General features: G+C 37.1%; 1 protein-coding gene across 2 annotated transcripts; it reads right to left on the reverse strand.

Annotated features, from left to right (window-relative positions):
* Positions 1 to 1,179: 1,179 nt before the first annotated feature.
* On the reverse strand, positions 1,180 to 18,260 carry LOC145664498 (uncharacterized). 2 transcript variants are annotated; one of them, XM_081731219.1, is made up of 7 exons: positions 17,723 to 18,260; positions 14,005 to 14,239; positions 12,409 to 12,633; positions 10,830 to 11,060; positions 8,047 to 8,288; positions 4,958 to 5,117; positions 1,180 to 2,734 (listed from the first exon to the last, which is right to left on the reverse strand). In XM_081731219.1, the coding sequence occupies exons 1-7, from the start codon at positions 17,828 to 17,830 to the stop codon at positions 2,505 to 2,507; spliced, it is 1,431 nt and encodes a 476-aa protein (XP_081587345.1). In that variant the 5' UTR covers positions 17,831 to 18,260; the 3' UTR covers positions 1,180 to 2,504. The 2 variants fall into 2 exon arrangements, with proteins under 2 accessions (XP_081587345.1, XP_081587346.1); XM_081731220.1 differs by lacking the exon at positions 4,958 to 5,117 and having other exon boundaries at positions 2,518 to 2,734.
* Between the last annotated feature and the right edge of the window lie 2,542 nt (positions 18,261 to 20,802).

Below are 20,802 nucleotides of genomic sequence, written 5' to 3' on the forward strand. Positions count from 1 at the left end.
CGAAACTGGTGCCGCGAGTGTTGACTGACGAACAAAAGCAACGACGTGTTGATTGTTGTCAGGAACTGTTGAACCTCATGAACAGTGACCCTAACTTTGAAGATGACGTCATAACAGGTGACGAGTCGTGGGTGTTCCAGTACGACCCTGAAACGAAACGTCAAAGCGCGGAGTGGCACACTCCTGCGTCCCCGCGCCCCAAGAAGGCCAGAATGTCGAAGTCAAAGGTGAAAACAATGTTGATTGTTTTTTTTGACAATGTGGGGGTGGTCCACAAGGAGTTTGTACCCCAAGGACAAGCCGTCAACGCCGCCTTCTACAAACAAGTCCTTGAGAGACTGCACAGGAGCGTCAAGCGGAAAAGACCGGCGATCGCTAGCCGGTGGAAGTTGCATCACGACAATGCCCCTGCCCACACCGCCTTCTTAGTGACCTCCTTTTTGACCCGGATTGGGGTGGAAGTCCTTCCACAACCACCCTACAGCCCAGATGTGAGCCCGGCCGACTTCTTCCTCTTCCCGAAGCTGAAGCCACGCTTGAAAGGAACCCGTTTTGCAGACGTCACAGCCATCCAAGCAGCCGTGACCACATTTCTAAAGGACATGCCGGCTGCTGACTTCCAGGGGGCGTTTGCAGCGTGGAAACATCGATTGCAGAAGTGCATCGACGCAAGAGGAGAGTACTTCGAAAGCTTTTAAGTCCCTGTACAGATCAGATCAATAAAACAATGTTTCCAGACCTGGTCTCATTACTTATCATACAAACCCTGTAGAGCTACATCGGTTAACCATGGAAGCTAAAATGACAATGTGGGTATGGGGAAGATCTGGGTGGGAGATCCCACCCACATCGGTAAACCAGATGTGACCATATAATTTTTACAGATTTAACACCAGATGGATATGTCAACATATCAGATTTGAATAGGGCCATGTACTGCATCTCTGGCGCACGCTACATGCTTGTCTACCATTTTGGATTCAAGTTATGTTTTTCTAATGAAAATAGAAGAAAATGACATCGGATACATCAGACATTTTTTCAAAATGTCACTGGTGCAAGTAGTTTTGCCGCACTTCTATCTATGGCGGATCCAAGAGGGCGGTCGGACATTTAGCGTGTTTCAGAGATGCAGTATTTAGACTAAACAAAACAGTATATAATAAAAACATTTTCAGATTGAAGTATTCACATTTTTATTTTTTTTAAATAATTAAAATAAAATTTACACAAAACATATTCCCTAACTTTTTTTTTTTCGTGAACTTCACTCATTGCATAGAGGTATATATTGTACAATTGTTTTGCTGTTTCCAACATAACGAATGGAAATAAATACTTTTAAACACGTAACTTATTATCATTAATATAGAAACAACATAAAAAATGAGTGAATCTTCTCTTGCATCAACTTAATAGTTACCAAACGTTGACACTGTCTTCACCATTTTATTTCATTCCATATGAAGAGTTCGCAGGAAGGACTATGAAGGGCACGTTTTAAAATGCTCAGAAAATTCTTTCTCAGCACCAAAATGTATAATTAAGATGGTGAAAACACGTCGTAATTCGCTCACGTGTACATTCGCGAGTGGACTACGCCCTATTTTCACCAACTATTTTGCATCTTTTGGTGTGGAGAAAATATTTTTTGAGCATATTCAAAATGTGACCTTCACTGTTCTTAACGCGTACTCTTCATATACATCATTGTTTCCTTCCACTGAAGAAGGAACCAGCTCTTGTTCCGCAACGTGTGGAAACTATTTAGTTTATTCAAAAAAGGGTTCACTGATAAGTGGCCATTTTCCTGACCCTTATGTCAATATATCATATGTATAATAAAATTAAACACGTAAAAATCATATACACTCTACGTCAACAAAAGCCACTGTAAATAAATTTATTTCAAACATCGAATTTTTCCGCTACACATCCCGACTAGGGAAACTAATATATAATCAAAGAAACTATGCAGAAAATATTTATCTTTCTACTTAACCTGAAATAATTTAGAGAAAATTTAGGAAGTTCTTTTCTTCTGTAAATTATTAGTTTCCCATAAATTTTAACTTCTCAAAAGTTTTTTTTTTTAAATCCCACTGTAAAATATCCGTTAATTCGCACACTGGTCTGTAGTGTGGACTCATCCCTTACACTTACACAGACAGCACGGAAGTTCGGAAAGCTCATTATATTCAGTAAAATATGGATGCCACTATAAAGTTTTAATTTGGATAGGTTCTTTGCAGTAAAATACAACATAAAACTTATAAAAATGTATCACTAGGAAATATTTCTGCAAATTAGCGAACTGAAAGTTACTGTGATAAATTAAAAAAAAAAAACTATTAATAACGGTTACTTTCATGAAGTTTATAATTCTCTTGTACTTTAACATATTATTGTCTACTATTTTATTTACAATAAGACATTTCGTTCATATAAGTGTGTTTATATCAGACACGCTGCTGAGGGTTGATCACAACTAGCCGCGGGACCGATCACCCCACGGCTTTCCCTTCGGGGTGACTCTGCAAGGTGAATTCAAGTGGTCCTTGGACTCTTGCGGGTTCCCCGCGGAACGACTGTGCATCTTCCCCTAAGTCTTGAGCCTGTTCTCTTCTCCGATTACATCTGTAGCCATCCCAATCTCGCGAACCACTTAAGACTTTCCCAATCCGTCGGACAATGTCGCTAGTTTGTATATCAGGAAATCGGAGTTGTACTGCTCCTGAAGAAGAAAAAATTGTAAAAACTCAATGCAATAATACTGTATCACCAGAAGGGACTACACATTTAAATAGCAAATGTCATCATTGAGAAATAACAGATTAATTTTGAGTTACATAAATAAAATTCGAACGAAAATATAACTTTCTCCTAAAATACAAAGAAACCTTTTATACATTGCACAAAAAACATCCATTGTACGCATGAGCGCATTATTACGTGCCCGAAAGGCTAATCTAACAGGACATTGTCGTTCGGTGTCAAACAGAGGAAGTAGGGAGTGGAAAACGATATGTGGATGGCTCAGAATATCCACTCGTTTCAAGTCAAAAATTAAAAATTTACTTGCACGGTGCGATTAACAGAAAATTACAACTTCTTTCAGAGGCAAAAACAAGGAAAGCAATGATTTTATTTACCTGCGAATAACAGCGTTACCAATGCCCTAAAATGTCTACAAATGCCAAAAAACTCTAATTTTCTTAGTTTCATTTTTCTAGATTAACACATATTGGTCTCTGAACCCTCGATATATGACAGAAAAAAAATCTCCAAACACGAACTGCAGTAATAGAAACTGATGAATGAATATGACAAGGAACGCGTATAGCATAGCAGATACGGATCCATATGAAAGGAGAGTATCTAACGTATTATTGAATTATGTTTTGTCCTCTAGAATGACCTTTTACTCTGATGGTGATTCAAAATTTTTTTCATATTTCTGTGGTAAAATGATCACAACGAACAATAACACTTCCAGTTCCCTTACTACATATTGTTAAGGAATTCGATTCGATCCGAAGAGGAACTTGTCCTCGTAACTCTGGTATTGTTTGGGAGATATTACCGCAAGCTTTACTTTTACTAGGATAATGCGAGAATGGCACCTAAACAAAGGATTTCACTGGTAGTAATCCCCCTCCAAGATTCCTAAAAATATATACTGAAAAACGCCATACATCCGAAAGATGAAATTAGACTCTAGTATATATATATAACAAAATTCTTTAGGAACTCAGATCCTGCACAGGCGAATCAGCGACACCATCGCGAATGGGGCTTTTCCTCAGTCTCATCCGTGAACTGCAGAATGCTAGGACCTAAAATTATTGGGGCCCCGAACTACATCGTGGCGTGAATCTAGTGCATATATCTTGAAGTGAGGTCACTTTACTACCTGTTTAAACCATTCCATATTCGTCGCACGACAAAAATCGAAGGATAAATGTGTTGTTTCGACTTCATTAGACTTTTGTACAACGCATAGAAATTATATTTACAGTAAAATTTCTAACGGACATCTCAAAATAACGGACAGTTTTCAATTTCCTGGCAGAAATACATTGGGTGCAATGTGAAAATTACTTCTGAATAGCTGACATTCTCAATAACGGACGCGGATACTGAAAACTATTCCCCAGCGTCTATGTAGAACTTCCAACTAACGGACAGCCTGAAATAAAGCTTTGTTATTTTCTTGAATTTCAAGCAATAATAGGCAGGATCGTTAATGTACCACGCATTGTTGGATGTGATAATCGAACGCAAATGTCTCCATTTATTTGTTTTCAACATGCATTTAGTTTAGTATCCATTTTCAGCAAAAGTTTATTTAATCTTTGTCTATTTGCCTTGCTGCAAGTTGTTAATTTCGAAGAGAGAAAGAGTATTCTGTCCGAACATAATACTATAGGAAAAAAAAACTGTATTAGCTCATTATTAAACAGAAAGACATTTTGCCTACGTTATGTTGCTTATACGAGTAGTACGTTAAGTTTATACTGTAATTTTTTTTTAATAGCGGACATTTCCCAATAATAGGACAGTTATATTCCCTATTTGTGTCCGCTATACAAAAGTTTCACTGAACTAAATCAAACTTGGTAATTCTTCTGTCAGTCTCGTTCGATCCCTAATCGTAATCAAATGCATAGGAACAGGCTGATTTAAATCATTGTATAACCATGTCGTACGTCTATTATCGAGCGATAAAAATCGAATGGTGTATTCAGGCACTTATACCGTACTTTCTCAATAAAAAGATAAATAAATAAATAAAAACGCCTGGGCCCACGTAGACTAGGACTTTTCATTTAATACACATTCCTAATGAGACTTTTCCAGCGATTTTACTCTTACGCAAAGAAATCCTGGGATACTACTTTTAAAACTAGACCTGGATGACTTTTGCCCAATGAAATACAATTTGTACATGACGTACCTATAACTACATGGAACAGTTGTAATCCACAAAATTTTTCCTTCCCACGTAATCCGTCAATGCTAAATTTCATTGCGACGTCCCTCGAAAATACTGTCTTCAGAATGGACAATGTCAGTTTTTTGTAGTCATCTCCACGCACATTGGAAAGATAATGACACTAAAAAAAAAAAAAAAACATAGTTAGTACATTACCATATGAAATACAACAGCAATATGAAATACAATTTTATTTTGTCATCAAGCATTAAAAATTATGTAACATTCGTTCATGCAGTTCTCCATTCTCAACAATCTATATTATAAAAGAGAACGTACAAATCCTTTGTTCCCTCATCACGCTAATACGGCTGAACCAATTTCTTTTATTTTTGGGGGGTTATTAGGATTTGGACCCTAGATGGTTTTTATCATATCACTTTAATTTTTAATTACCAGTGTCTTGAGATAATTGACCATTCAAGTGTCCATAACGTACAAATCCTTTGTTAGTTCATCATAGGTAAAAATAAACGTATTTATATGCAACCCGCATGACCGTGTCACTCGGCGGGTTAACATAAATGACAGGCGCTATAATGTTAACATTTACTGCAATTTGAAAGCGAAAAAGTAAAAATTATCTAAGTAACAAAGTTTATTGCGTTCCGGGGTGACCGCAGCGAAGCGGGGCGGGTTAACATAAATGACAGGCGATATAATGTTAACATTTACTGTAATCTTCTATGGTTTTTATCATATCACTTGAAAGCGAAAAAGTAAAAATTATCTAAGTAACAACGTTTATTGCGTTCCGGGGTGACCGCAGCGAAGCGGGGTGAACGCTGCTAGACTTCTATATTTTCTGCACAGGTCACTAAAATACACTAAGACTACTTTAAATGATTGCAGATGAAGTCGAGAATTGCTGAGATCGTATTGACCGTTTGCCTTACAAGTTCGCTTCCTGCAAAACTGTGACATCATCATAGTCACCGATTCCACTTACCAAGGTGGAGATGGGTGCTAGAGAACTTCAAAGAAAGTATCCAGGACTTCCCGAATTCATGAAAAGTGAAGGGACTTCTCAATTATTTGCAAAGCGAAGGCTTGGAGAATCCATGTACACCTGTGGAAGTTGCCCTTAAACACTTAATTTTTATGAGAACCCGCGGATGGTTGGAAAGGTTGTAGAAGATGGTACCGGTATTGCCAAACAAAGCATAACTGTAGACATGTCTACGACACGAGGAAACCGTAAACCATCCTACCTTATGATTTTGTTGTTGAAACACGAAGGTGCTATACAGTGAAAGCAAGATTTTCGAACTAGTATTGGATTGCATTATTATTGGTAGTACTAGTAGTATTTAAGATCCAATAAGGACACCTAAATTATAAGTCCTAAGAATTCACAGTCCAAACTGCTACCGCTAGAGAAATAGTTGATTCGATTTTATTTGATTTGAAAGTGTATTATTAAGAATACGTCACAATCAGCTTTGGATTAAAAAATAAATAAAATACATAAAAATAAAAAAATACGTCATCTCCAATCCAGTTTGGCTGATGTACCGTACATGTACGCAGCAATACAGGGTGCGGCACGTAAAACCGGCCCGTCGTAATATTCTGGTATATTGTGTTTTTGGCAACACTTAAATAATCTACCTTCCTACCAAGAGATGGCGTGTCGAGGTCGGGTCGACTTACGTGACCTGCAGCAGTCACGTGCAGCCGCAGCCAGTGAAACTTATCGAAACCACTTCAGAAAAATGCCTCGTTGTGTTAAGCCGGGTGAGTGTCAGTGTGTGATAATGCCGTATTCGATACCCGAGCGTGTTGCCATTGTTGAAGGGTTCATTCTCACTGGATCTTTTGTGAAAACAAAGAATTTGTTTCGGGAGAAATTTCCAGGACGTTCTGTGCCAGCAAAAAGCACCATTCAAGAATTGATTGAAAAATGGCGGCGTACAGGATCGGTTCAAAATGCTCCCAGGAACAGACGACCATCTGTCTGCACACCTGAATTAAAGATGCAGGTGGAGGAGATAATGACAAGAAGTCCTCGAAAGTCAACCAGGAGATTGAGTCAACAGGTTCATGCGAGTGAGAGAAGTTGCAGACGTGTTTTAAGGGGACTGAAGTTAAAACCGTACCGGATAAGTGTTGTGCAATAACTGAAGGAGCCTGATCTGCAGAAGAGGGTGCATTTCTGTTCATGGCTGTTGAGCAATGTTGCCAGTGGTTTCTTGGATCCACTAATGCTCATCATGAGTGACGAGGCGTGGTTTCACCTGTCTGGGTACGTAAATTCCCAAAACAACCGGTATTGGTCGACAGAAAATCCACACGCAATCCACCAGGTACCCTTGCATGATGAGAAGATTGGTGTTTGGTGTGCCATTTCCGCCACACGCGTTATTGGGCCCATATTCTTTGAGACGACAGTGAACAGTGACGTGTATATGGGAATCCTGGAGGAGTTTTATACACACTTGACCGAAGAGGAGAGTCAGTTATGTGTTCACTTTACGGGCCGGTTTTACGTGCCGCACCATGTATATTATAGGCTCATGACATATCTCATAAAAGAAGTCATACCTATTCTATATAAAAATGCATGTTAAAAGAATGTGCATTGCGTGCGAAAGGACTCTACAAAGGCACCGAAAAGCCGAAGTGTAAGTCATTGTCGGCTTACCATCACCTTGTAAAATTAATTTTGTATGCATTGCTGAATTTTGAAACATGCATTTTTGCAATAGAACACCAACGACTTCCTTTATGAGATATGAAGCTGCACTCTCTACGTTGATTGGACAGTGTTTGAATTTTAGGCTTCTGAAATTTATTTTCCCACGCTTTCGACGGCCTGTATCTCCCAACCTATTGATCGGTATGCACATGTCACAAAACATTTTCTTGTTTCCATGTCAGGTACCCACCCCTACATTGTTTGGTACGCATTAATTTAACAACCTGTACATCCGAAAAAGCATCTGGCCACGAGATCTATTTTTAAAGAATAAAAGTTTTCTTTTTCAAACAATACCTGAAGGATATTTACAAATACTTCGTGTCAATACGAACTTAAGAATACCACTCACCAATTTTGAAGCCATCTCTCTGTCTTTTAAATCTTCTTCTAAATTGTGAACCATAGACAAACTGCGTAAAGGGAGCTTGTCAGCTAGCAGGTTTGCATTTTCTATAGATTGCAAAGCTTCTTTACCACTACAGGGAACTTGGTGCAGCTCATGTATTTTGGCTTCCATTTTATCAACTTTACATTTGAGATGTTTCATATCTAGCTGGATTCTCTGCAGTAACTGGAATATTTTTTCAACGGCTGAAATATCAAAAGAAAGAAAAAAAAAACAAAATTAATACAAGACCAAGGAGGCAATGGTACACATTGTTTGAAATATTTTTTTATTCTACATTAAGATAGTGTGTGCCGCAACTACCATTAACAAAAGTCATCTAGGTTCTGACCGGCACAAACCTCATATTGACCCTGAAGTCGATACCCACAGCAACATACGGGATGCATTTTAAATCACATATTGAGAAAAGCTTCATAATCAATGCATAAGCAGTTTTATTTTTATTTTATTTTTTTAAGTCTATTGCAAGAAAACTACTAATTGCTGTTTGAGGGCTTTCCTAATCATTACACCACATTCGGGTCAATTTTATATGTCTGTAGAGCATTTCAAGTGTCTTAATGGAATAAAATAGCCTGCTCGTGTCAATATCTAGGCATTCTACCGTATACGGAAGTTCTGCTGAAAAAGGTTACTGCAAAAACTCCTGTTGCGAGAGAATGCAGTTACATTTGATATTTCAACTTTCAAATTAATGTAGTATAAGAATGATATGCTCCAATGTTTCTCTGCAGAGCCTCCGTATATGGAACAATGTCTAAATATCGATACTAGCAGAGTAACGGTTTCAAATGGGGTGCGAGGAATGCTTAACATTCAAAGAACGTTGATCGCGTCTCTGTGGTGTGACAATTAAGACACCTGAACGGAATTTGCCTAATTTGGGTTCGTTCGAATCTCAGCCAGAGCAACAATAAAAACTTGAGTGTGTGTTGGTAAGCAAGCGAAGAAACCAGAAGCGCCACGAGAGGGCGTATCAGTGTTGCCAGACCGATCAGTTGGAAAAGCAGAAGACTCGAAGATAAAAAACAGGAGAAAGCAGTAGACAAATAAAGCGGCGGCATTTGAGTTCAAATCCAGGGAGAGAAAAATTTTGTCATTATTAAGGGGACAGTGGTCAAAACAAGCAGTCCAGAATTCATTATTACTTCCATTTCAAAATAAAACAATACATGCAAAACATAAATTTGAATTGTAATTACTTCAAAATGTTTCATAAAGAAAATGTTTTCCAATGATAAGGTAATCTTTTGGAGATAGAAAGACCCTCATGCCCCCTTTAGATATATTAATAATGTTTGATACAAACGTGTGTGAAGTAAGACGTAGTGTAAGAACAAAATGGGGTGGGAAAATGTCTTATCATACACCTAACTATAGTATAGCTATTTGATACAGTCACACGTAAACGTAACATAAGACGGTGTTTCGCTGACGATCGTGGAGAGGTGATCTAAGCTACTTTTCCAACCAGGGGTAAAAGTGGTTCTGAAAAGGTAGGGTGACGCATCATCCCTTGTGCCTATCTTTGCCTATTATAATTTTTTTAGGAAATGGGGGGACGCTATAGATATTTTTTGGAATTGGAGTAACGACGTCCAAACACTTCCAACCCAAGTACCAATCTAAACAGCACGTACTCGTAAATCTTACAGTAAGAAATAAAGAACGCCTACCATCATGCATATAGAAGATGAGCAAAGCCCAATAACTATATGCTCTACAGAGCTTTGTGGATGCATACAGAAAAATTTCCTCCTTTCATATAAGGAAAAAAATGAAAATTCTATATTAATAATAATATATTTCTTTAACTTCTCGAAACAAGGAAAAAGCAGGAGATTGTTCACTTTTAATTTTCTTTCGCAGTAGATCAGTAGAACGTAGAAAAAGCAGGAGATCTCCTGCAAAATCAGTAACTCTGGCAACACTGGGGCGTATCGGTGTCGACTTAACAATTTTGTCTGCTACCTGCGCACAGGCAGTAAGAAAAAACAAATGACTAACAAGACGCTGTTTTGTACAAAAATATAAATTTTTCTGTTTCATAGTACAAACTTTATATCGTCAGCCCGTCGGTTTAGCATTCAAAAGGTTGGGAGTTTAATCGCTCCTAACATACGCTTGCCCACAAGCCTCCTCTAATATGGAACAGAATAGTTCCAAAGCAACCATTCCAACAGGATGCGCTGCAAAACAAAATGTTATAAAACTAGAATTACAGATTATATGTTCTGAATTTTAAAGCCAAGAAGTACTTCCATTACGAAAGGAACGCCGGATCTAGAAATACTTTCGGAGGAGATCTTAAACACTAAAGGTTTCACTGTAAAAAGTAAATCTTAGTATGATATATATGTTTTAAAATGTAATTAGTACGAAATTTATATTAGTTACACAAAAATCTATTTTTGAGGAAGAGAAGGGTCCGGACTCCCCCCCTCCCTTCCTTCGCACGGCTTGGAACATAACAATTTCAATTTCCAAGCATAACTTTTACCATAATTTCGTTTTTCATTAACAAAAATTGGTGATAATCTCGGAGACTACTAGGTCAAGGCGGCCACACTAAGTGGTCGGAGAAAATCGATGCATTGACTACGTGCTAGCAGGGTTCAAAATGTCTCTAAAGAAGCAATATAGTCTTCATTTTGTTTGGTTATTTAATAATGAAGACACACGTAACTAAGCTTAGCAATACAGTTTAATCTTTGGATACTTACTACTGCCAATTCCTAAACGAGCTGATGTGAAGGTACTGTCTGTATCTGCACATGAAGTAGTGGCAACTGACGACGCTGACATTCTGCATGGAGTTTGGATTTGGGAGTGGGATGGTGAAGGTCCGTTTGTACTTTTACGATGTGATGCAGACGAGCAACCTCCGTTTGAATTGTGCACCATAGATGATACGTTTACCTCCGCAGTTCCTCCTATAGATACTCCAAGCGACTCTGAAAGCAAGTAATGAAATTATACAAACATCCAGTTTTTACTAGACTGTTAGGTATACAATAAGCAGGTGACAACTTATGGTTTTAAAAGCATGTTTAAAATGTTACAATGATTACATCCAGTATTCTATCTGTAGGGGGATGGCTGGAACTTCCTCCTCTCTGTTTCTCGAAATACCTCTCAACCTTGGATATGATGGAAATAAAACCCACTTTTTTGAGCTATTGACGAATTTATCCCCCTCTCCGGAAATCGCAGAAATCGTACACTGATTACATTAACTCACAACGTTAAAAGATACTAAAGCTGTTTATCTGCTTGTTTGATCTTGTCCTAAATAGACTCCCTATCATAATTAAATGAATATTTAATGTGTACGTTATTTTTCATTTATTTATTTATTTATTTATTGATGTATACTCATAATAGAACCAATTTAACGACACAGTTTGCATTACGAGCCAGGTTTTTCTGTAGTTAACCATCATGAGAAGATAGCATTTATCCGATAAAAGGGGAAAGTATTAACAACCTCGTTAAAAAAAAGAAGAAAAACAACTAGCAAGCCTTTTCATAGAAATAAATTACTTGAGACTAGATCTGAGTCTGAATGATTTGTTACGTAAGACTTGCTTGAACATAGCAAGTAGCCGATTTTGGACGCCAAATTGAAAAACTTGTTTATAAAAATCAACAAACTAGACATCTTATTTTTAGTTGTTAAGGCTTGTCACTCCAAGCTTGTTGTACACATTACAACAACTACTCTGCACATCTAACGAATAAATTGTTTTCAACAGGTTCATAAAACATTGTGGGTTACTTCTATCTGTCTACTATTTCAGCCAGCCTTACTTTTGAATGTTTTTCAGACGAAGTAGCAATAAACTTTCTCCAAAATAGTATATAGTTTCACATTTAAGTAACGGCTGCACTGGCATAGTAATACGAAAGAACAGTGTTTCTTTCAGGCCTGTTCCCCCCCCCCCCCGGACGAAATGGTTAAAACGTACTGGAATAGAACCAGCAGAGGGAAATATATGGTTTCAGTCCCTCCGAATACTAAGAGTAACCCCCGGAACATTTTTTTCTGAAACAAACACTGCGAAAGAAGGTCAACTCTCTGGCAATAAAGAATCGCCCACGAAATCTTGATAATTTTAACTTTCACACATTTAAAAAAATATATATTTAAAACGCGATTCAATACATAGTCCTATGAAACAAATCAGCTACGAGCTAAACTTTTAATTTGCGTTGAAATTACTATCAAGAGAGATATATATGAGGAGACAAGCAGTGTTCTTGAACGAAATTATGAATATAAAATATATTTAGCATAATTACCTTTCCGAATAGGTGCTGGGGGACTTGGAACACTACATTCGTTAAAAGTTTCATATGGTCTTCTCTTAGTTCCTGGATATGAGTCATCACTGTCCTCTTCAGACAAATATCTTTGTGGCTTTCTGCGACATCTTCTTGAATAAATTTCTTCGTCAGAAGAATCACTACTAACGTTTGAAGTCAGTAAAGCTTTGTCAGCCTTTGCTGCAGCTTTTTGAAATGAATCTGAAATGTTAAAAAATACATATATTCTACAGTTACTGATAAGGGAAAGTAGCTGCGAAATTATTCTTGGCATGAAAACCATACACGATAAGAAAGCAACATGGTTATGGATCTACCCTCAGTTGTGATTTCTTTGCTAACTGTAAAACATTAAATATTAGAATATCCCAAATAAAACAAATCTGTTTACGAACTAAATACTCTTGCTTATGTAAAGTTATTCACGACTGAAATTCGAGAGTAAGAAAGCCTGTAACAGAACTAAGAATAGAAGGCCTAAGAATACTAGCATTTTTATTTTATTTATTTATTTTTTAACTTTATTTAACGTACCTTTCACATTTCCTGCTCACGATAAGATAGTGCAAGGCTGGATTTGGAGAGAGTTATCCAGGCCTTGTCTTTAAGGTACTATATTCAGCATTTGCCTGATTTGACTGAGCATAAGATCCCGGAAAAATACTCTAGCATAGTTAACACCAACACAAACACAAACACACACACACACACACACACAAAGAAAAAATCCTTCTTATTTCTCTGACTGGAGTTGCTACTTTTCCCTGACTTCTTTATTTTCTTCCATATACTATTTACTTCATTTAACGTTATTTCAAAAGCACTATCCTATCAAATCCTATAAGAAACGTCATGGATTCTAAAAGCTAATTTAGTATATGAGGTCCTAACATAAAAAGTTCATTTTAGGTCATACAAATATATATCAACTCATACCAACTTGTAATGTAGAGGACAACAATTTTTCTTTTTTCTTCAATAAGACTGTATTCCAGCAATGTATTAAAATAGAAGACATTTTTTAAGCATATTTGTCACGAAACAACTGGTGACAGGAAGCTACGAATTTGAACAAGCTTACTTTATGAGTTTTTTTACCAACTAAGCTTCTCGAACTGTAGTCACAAGTATACAAATTACAATGGAATTAAACCTTTAAACTTTTCCTTGTTTTGACGAAAATATTCTCACAAATTTCGACCTGTAACGCTGGAGCGTCGAACAGGTGAGTCCACCGTTAGTAACCGTTATAAACGAATAAAACAGGAACAAACGTAATCCGAAACAACCTCTTGCAATTTCCCTGGCATTTATGTTTATTTCTTGTTTTCCTGATTTTCCAGAATGCGGACATGGTGTCTAGTCAGGATGGCCAGCCACCGGGCTGAAATCTGCGAGCTACCAAATACTAAGATAACGCGCTACCAACTGAATCACGGCTGCTCCGTATGATAGATCTTGCTATTCAATGCAGAAAATAGTGAAATAATATTACATTTTGACTCAAAATTGAGGTATAAATACTCAAAAACACAACGAGACAGATAAAAAGAAAATACAAATAGTACTCACTGGATTGTCCATAGATTTTTATGTTCACAACTGTCCAATCAGCAGATGGCTCCTTACAGTCCCTGATAAAATTTTGAATACGCCTAACGGATGATGTCTTAGGCCAAAGGCATTCATTTTCGTTTTTAAGCCATTTACTAGGTATAACTTCTAATGCTCCGTCCTCGTCAGTGAAAGCTGCTACGCAAAACTTTTTTCTTCCTGAGGTCATGTTGATTCTGTCTACAGATATGCTCTTAAAAAAAAAACTGAATAAGAAAACACTGCAGCGTATTTCTCTTCCAAACACAAAATACATTTTGATGTCACTGAGGTAAGGGAAGCACGGGATATCTTATTCGACAGTTTGCCACACATAAACAAATACCAACTGCGAACTGCATGGGAAGGAATAATAGTCACCTTCTATCGTAACATCCAAATATATCAACCAAATGGATGGGTGATCATTCGAACTATTTGTCTCAATAATATTAGTAACTTTGCCTATTTTCCCTGTAGTGACTTGAACAAAACTGTCCTTATCAACAGAGATACCAATCATGAACCCACTATTACTCACTGCTCTATATTCTTCACCCACAACCGCTAAACATATGGTCCTCCGCTATACGGTTTATTCAAAGCTAATTTGCGGTATGTCCTGGAAGTGAACTCACGAATAGATCAGGGTTGGCAAAAACCATGGTTTTTATTGGAAAAAACTGTTTTTTTGGTTTAAACCAGTTTTTTTTATTTAAACCAGGTTTTTTAAATTTAAACCAGGTTTTTTGGTTTAAACCAGGTTTTTTGGTTTAAACCAGGTTTTTTTGGTTTAAATAATTTGCTCTATATATTCATATCATGTATGGACAGAAATAAGTTTGTTTCGCCTTGATGTTATTATGCAACAACCGGGTTATACTGGAAGGGGTCACATAAGCTTAAAGCGGAATAAAAACCGCTTCTCGAGTTACATCCGAGAGAAATTGTCCTCCATTTGAACTCGGTACCAGGACTAATTGGCCACAAATGCAATACGTCTGCCGACGCACTCACGAAGGAATCCTGATAAAAATACGTTGTACTGATCTTTACATGCTTCTTAATATAACTGTCAAGAGTCATTTCAGAAGAACAAAAAGATAAACAGTTGCACAAGTGAAACCATTATACAGAATTACATATGGACAATTTCAAAGTAGTACGGAGTACAGAAGAACTAATTTAGTTCAAGTTAGTTAACAACGACTTTTATTGGTCGAAATTAAAGAAATACGACGACTTAATTTGCATATCAGTACGAAAAGTGATTAAAGATACGAATTATTTGAATCCACTTTGGCTCAGACTCATTTATACATAAATAGATATCAAAGATACTTCTCATTTCACTAAATGCCTCTCGTGAGGTCTGTATGACCCCCCTCCCACACACACACACAAAGTACGGCATTTCGATGTATTTTACCAATAGTAAACATTGAATTGAAACAATATTTAGAATTTTTCTTTGATTGCAATTACATAACAATAACAACAACTACAAAAAAAAAATCACAAAACAAACATACATAAACTTACTTTAAAAAAGTTGCTTTTGTAGTATAATCTTTTTGAGTAATGAATGGGGAATTTAGGTCTGAATATAATACGAATAATATACGGGAGTGAAACGTAATAACCCACAAATGTGTGTTCATCAAGATTTTACAAACACTTACACTTTTACGAACATTTTTCGTTTTTTGGTTTAAACCAGCCAACGCTGGAATAGACACAATCATATTATCTTCGTAGCTTTCGCTTAAACATCCGCAGCGCTGTGGACGGAAAATGCACATAGATGAAACAGTAAAAAAAAAAAAAAAAAAAAAAAAATCACCAGTTTGTTTTTCTTCTCTACTGTTTCATCTATGTGCATTTTCCAATCATAACGTCGAGGATGCTTATTATTTAAGATAATCTGATTGTCTATTCGTGAGTACATTTCCTATTTTCCTTATTTTGGACCATTTTTGTCATTACGCTCCCTTTTTATCCATGTGATATATCCACTCTACTCCTTATCTTCCCTTCTTAGGCAATGAAGTAAATTTTAATTCAACGACATCGAACGTCTAAAATTGTTATGACCAGACTTGCCCCGCTTTTTATTCGCATAAAAAATATAGCATCTCTAGTATCTAACCCTTATACACTATATTAACTGTGTTTCGACCTTAACAATGTATTTATAGGGCCTACTGTTTCTCTCATACAATATCTGGAATATGTTTGCTACCTGTACATGGTGTATAAAAGGTTTGCGGTAACCACTGAAGCACCGTAGCTCAATGGTAGAGCGTGGGTAGCATTCAGGAGGTTCTGGGCTTGATCCCAGGGGTTGTTCCCCGTAGATAAGTGGTAACACTTGCTACCTTATAATCCATGATTCCGGGTTAGATTCCTGTGGGGATAAAGGTAATTTGTATCCCACGTAAAACTGTAGGTCCCGTCCTTGGAAGCTCAACAACTCGTTCAAAACGTTAACTTGAATCCACTCACACTCAATTCCCATGGTCCACTATTCAAACAGTTTTCTCACTTATTTGCCAAGATCAAATTCAATGACTTTTCCAAGTTTTACACGTCACTACCCAGAACTTCACTGTACTGTTTTCTTAACTTGTTTCATGGTTGGCACTTCATCCTGTAAGTTATTTCAGAAGAGATCTAACCAACCTAGCTAGTTTTTAGGCAAATCTAGTTTCTGAGTGACAATCACAGGCTAAGTAACCTACGTGTGAATCTGTATTTTCATGGCCAATTCTAGTTTTCAAATGGCGATTACAGGCAAACCAACGTAGTGGCAGACATAAATTAACCTAATATGACCTAACCGGCAAGACCTTATTTTGATTATTTATTTACTCATGGGAAGGACAAAAAGAAGGGATCGATCCTTCAGGTAAAACTAGGATTTGGACAGGAAGTGGCCCTGGCCTTTCAAGAGAACGTACTATCCCGGCATTCGCATTGTGGGGCGGAGGAAAGCCTCAGTCAGGCCTGCGCGGGATTCCAACCCACGCTCGAACTACCCAAGCGCTGCGTGACAGGCGGATGCTCTTCCCCTACACCAACAGCTGGGTTCAAGATCCTACGTTGCGCAAAACAGCGAAAGTATGCGCTCACCTAAAGTTTATTAAGTACAAGGAGCAAAATAGTAAATTAACTTACTTAAAATGGAGTTACAAGTTATATTTATCAACATTGTGTCCCTTGTACTTAACACAAATCAGTTGTGATGCGTGTGCATCTACCACTGTTTTATAAAAAGTAAAATCTTGCTGATCTTAACCTAACCTGAAACTATGCAAGAATGTGCCAATTCGGTAGTGAATAACTCGATAGTACCTCCATTTGTCATAATCTCTCAATTTAAAGTACTTTTTAACGCATTTTTTTAAGTAGTAAATAAACTTGTTCCAATATTTGGCCGTCTCGGCCTGAGCCTCCTATGCCTGAAGACCATAAATCAAAATTATTCACGACTAAGTATAGTGATATCTACACATGTTTGCACCTGTAACAACAAAACCAGTACCAGATTTCTTGCATCGAGCGCGGACTATAAACTAGCCAAAATTTATTTGGAACAGTTTATGTGGATCTCTTTATCTATAGTCGACATCGTTCATGCAAATCAAAGATAAAATATGCATTCTATTAATGGAAGAAAAATAATTTTAATACTCACCTTCAATAATAAATACGATTTCGTCGAATTGATGGTAAAACCAAAACAAACAACAGTCATAAGTATATTTCCTGCTTTTCCCTCGCTTCGCACCGCTTGTGGCGCCATACGGTGTTATGGTTTTAAAACTGTGAACAGTTGACAAACAATCTGCGTACTCCGATCGACATCGATTCGACATAGATCGAGGCCGAATCGAAAAATTACTTTTTCAAATAATTGCCACAGAACCATCAAAATGTTAATTTCATGTGTTTCAAATTTATTCATTGTAAAAAGGAAATGTTTCCATGCTTTTTTCTTTTTGGTGGGCAAGCCTATTTATATCCCACGTGGGACCTATATCGGTAAATCAACATCGGCAAGCCCACCAAGTTCCCACGTGGGACCCATATCAGTAAATCAACCTCGGCAAGCCCACCAAGTTCCCATGTGGGACCCATATGGGAACTTGGTGGGTTATTGTGGGCCAGTTTAGATCCACGACGCCGACATTGGCCGATGTCGCACAAATATGGGTCCCACGTCGGCGTGCTACTGGGGTTGGTACCTTCCCTTCTGCTTCATTAACTATGGTTTTTGCCTAGAAATTGGAGAAATTGCAGTTAGCGAGATTATTGGGGAGGATTTTTCGGAATTTCTGACGTCCGTTGATGGTTCAGCGACTGCCGGTTCAGAAAAGTCACTAATTTTTTATTTCGTCGGGTCCATTGCATCATGAGGAAAGTCTTCTTTCATATTCTCCTCAATCTGACTACAACACTGATCAGTTGCAGCAAAATCAGCATCTATAAAAACTTCTGGATTCATGGAGAAAATATCACACTTTTCAAAGCTTGATCAGGCATTTGAACGCTGCATACTTTCTCAAGCACAACTTTAAAATGTTTTCTAACGTAACCAAATTCGATTTGTTCGAACGGATGCCGGCGCATCTATGAATAACAAGCATTATTGTATACACATTTGAGCAGACTGAACACTGAAAAATCTAAAGGCTGCAATTTAGCAGTAGAAATGTGGTGGTAAAGAAAGCATGATGACACCATTTGCTTTCGCTTATTCATATGAAGGAAGTGACGTATGGCTTTGATGATTGTCCATAATGAGAAAAGTTGGATCTTGAACAGATGGTTTAGTAATCTCTACAAAGTGTTTTAACCAAAGCATGAAGGTATCTTCATTTGACCATAATTTTTTTGAAGATGTGTATATTGATTCATGTCCTCTTGGTTTCTGTTCATAATTCATTCGCCCTGGATAAACAAACAGCGGGGGAATGTAAATTCCAGTTGGATTCACTGTCCAGATTACTGTAACGTTTCTTCTTCTTTCTAAACTTGTTGCTACTCCAACTTGTTCTCGTCCTTTAAAAACAAGAGTTCTCTGATGTTTTTGAACTATTGTGATTCCTGTTTCAGCCATGTTAAAAATCCTAGAAGGAGGGAAGTGGTGTTTGTCCATAAGTTGTCAAAAAATTGTTCTCTGCGTCTCTGTTGAAGCCCGTAATTCTCGGTAGATATGTTGTTTCTAGTTTATTGGTGCTTACTTGTGGATTGCGTTTCAAAAATGTTTCAGCTCAGTCTCTGCCAGCCATCGTAGTTTTGTACAAAACTTGTTCGACAACTTGTTTAGTGTTGCAAATTGAAAGACAATTCGACGAACCTCCATTAAATAATCCCGTAGAAGAGGTTCGACAATGTCATGATATGGCGTTTGATTTCCTCTTCTTGCTGCGTTGTAAACATTGGTTTCCTTCCCATTCTAGGTCCACCAAAAGTTCCTTTTCTTAATCTTGTTCTAATAGTAGTTTCCATGTGACAGTTGATACCTCCATTTTCCTAGGGTTAGAGTATTATTTCTAAATTATTCACTCAATAGGGTAATCACACGCATTCTTGTGTTCATGCGTGCTATCACCCCAAATCAGGGCATCTTGATTTTTTTTTTGTTCTTGAGTGGCATGAGTAAATATTATAACAAAATACTAACTATATTTTATTCTAAATTAACTGTTCATACATATTGACTACAAAAATACCGTACCCCAGAAGTAAATTTGAACTTACCTTTAAAGAAAACTGGTGAAATTTTTGAAGAAAAGCAAAGATTTTCAATATATGGCCATATTCCGCAGCATGTTCTCTGCAGCGCTCTCCCACTTAAGGAGATTCATTGGGCACGTTGTTGATGGGATGGAGCACCATGCAGACCTTCTCCATCTTCTGCTTCTTTCTAAACAAGGGTGCGTGCAATTATATACAGTGTGCCTGCACTATTCGCATTCACAGCTTGTGCCCCTCTTCAATGTCTTATTCAGATTAGGCTTTTCTCCTTACCCTTCACTACACTTTTGATTGATTTAATTCTTATATTCTCCACGGTTAGAGCACAGGAATGCCAAACCCAGAAAAAGATTATATATATATATATATATATATATATATATATATATATATATATATATATATATATATATATATATATATACTTTCCTGACAGAGAGTACTTTCAGTTTTAAAGGCTCCATTACATTCTTTACCAAAACAAACATTGACAAGCAGAAATATTGTTGTAAGAGAAACATTTCACAGTTAACCGTCAAACTTTATCCAGTTTCCAACTATTCGATTAACAAAATAAACGGTTTTCAAGTATTTGACTGCATCTATAATCTTAGACTATGAGTCATGACTACAAATTCTAACAAGATTCAAATTGTGAAGTTGTTTTAGTATATGAGTAAGTTTTTATAATTACCGATCAAGCTTCAAGCCCAAAATTTAGAGTTAGAGAGATCAATCAATCGTATTTCACCGAAAATAACAATTTCACTAATGACCTTAGACTATATTCTGTACTCATGCATATGATCAGATAGTATATTGAAGCTTCTCATCGTAGATGAGGTCAAAATTCCCTATATTTCATTTTGGCAATGTTTTACCAAGGCAAGAGATCAATGAGCCCATCTAAATTTACAAAAATACATCCCCGAGTCCTAGAGAATAATTACTAATTTTTAAGAATTCCTAGACTTAAGGGCGAGCTAAATGTATCCTCTTAAAATTTGAGAATCT

This window comes from Thermobia domestica, chromosome 11, assembly GCF_964235325.1.
Source record: "Thermobia domestica chromosome 11, izTheDome1.hap1.1, whole genome shotgun sequence".
Lineage (NCBI taxonomy): Eukaryota > Metazoa > Arthropoda > Insecta > Zygentoma > Lepismatidae > Thermobia > Thermobia domestica.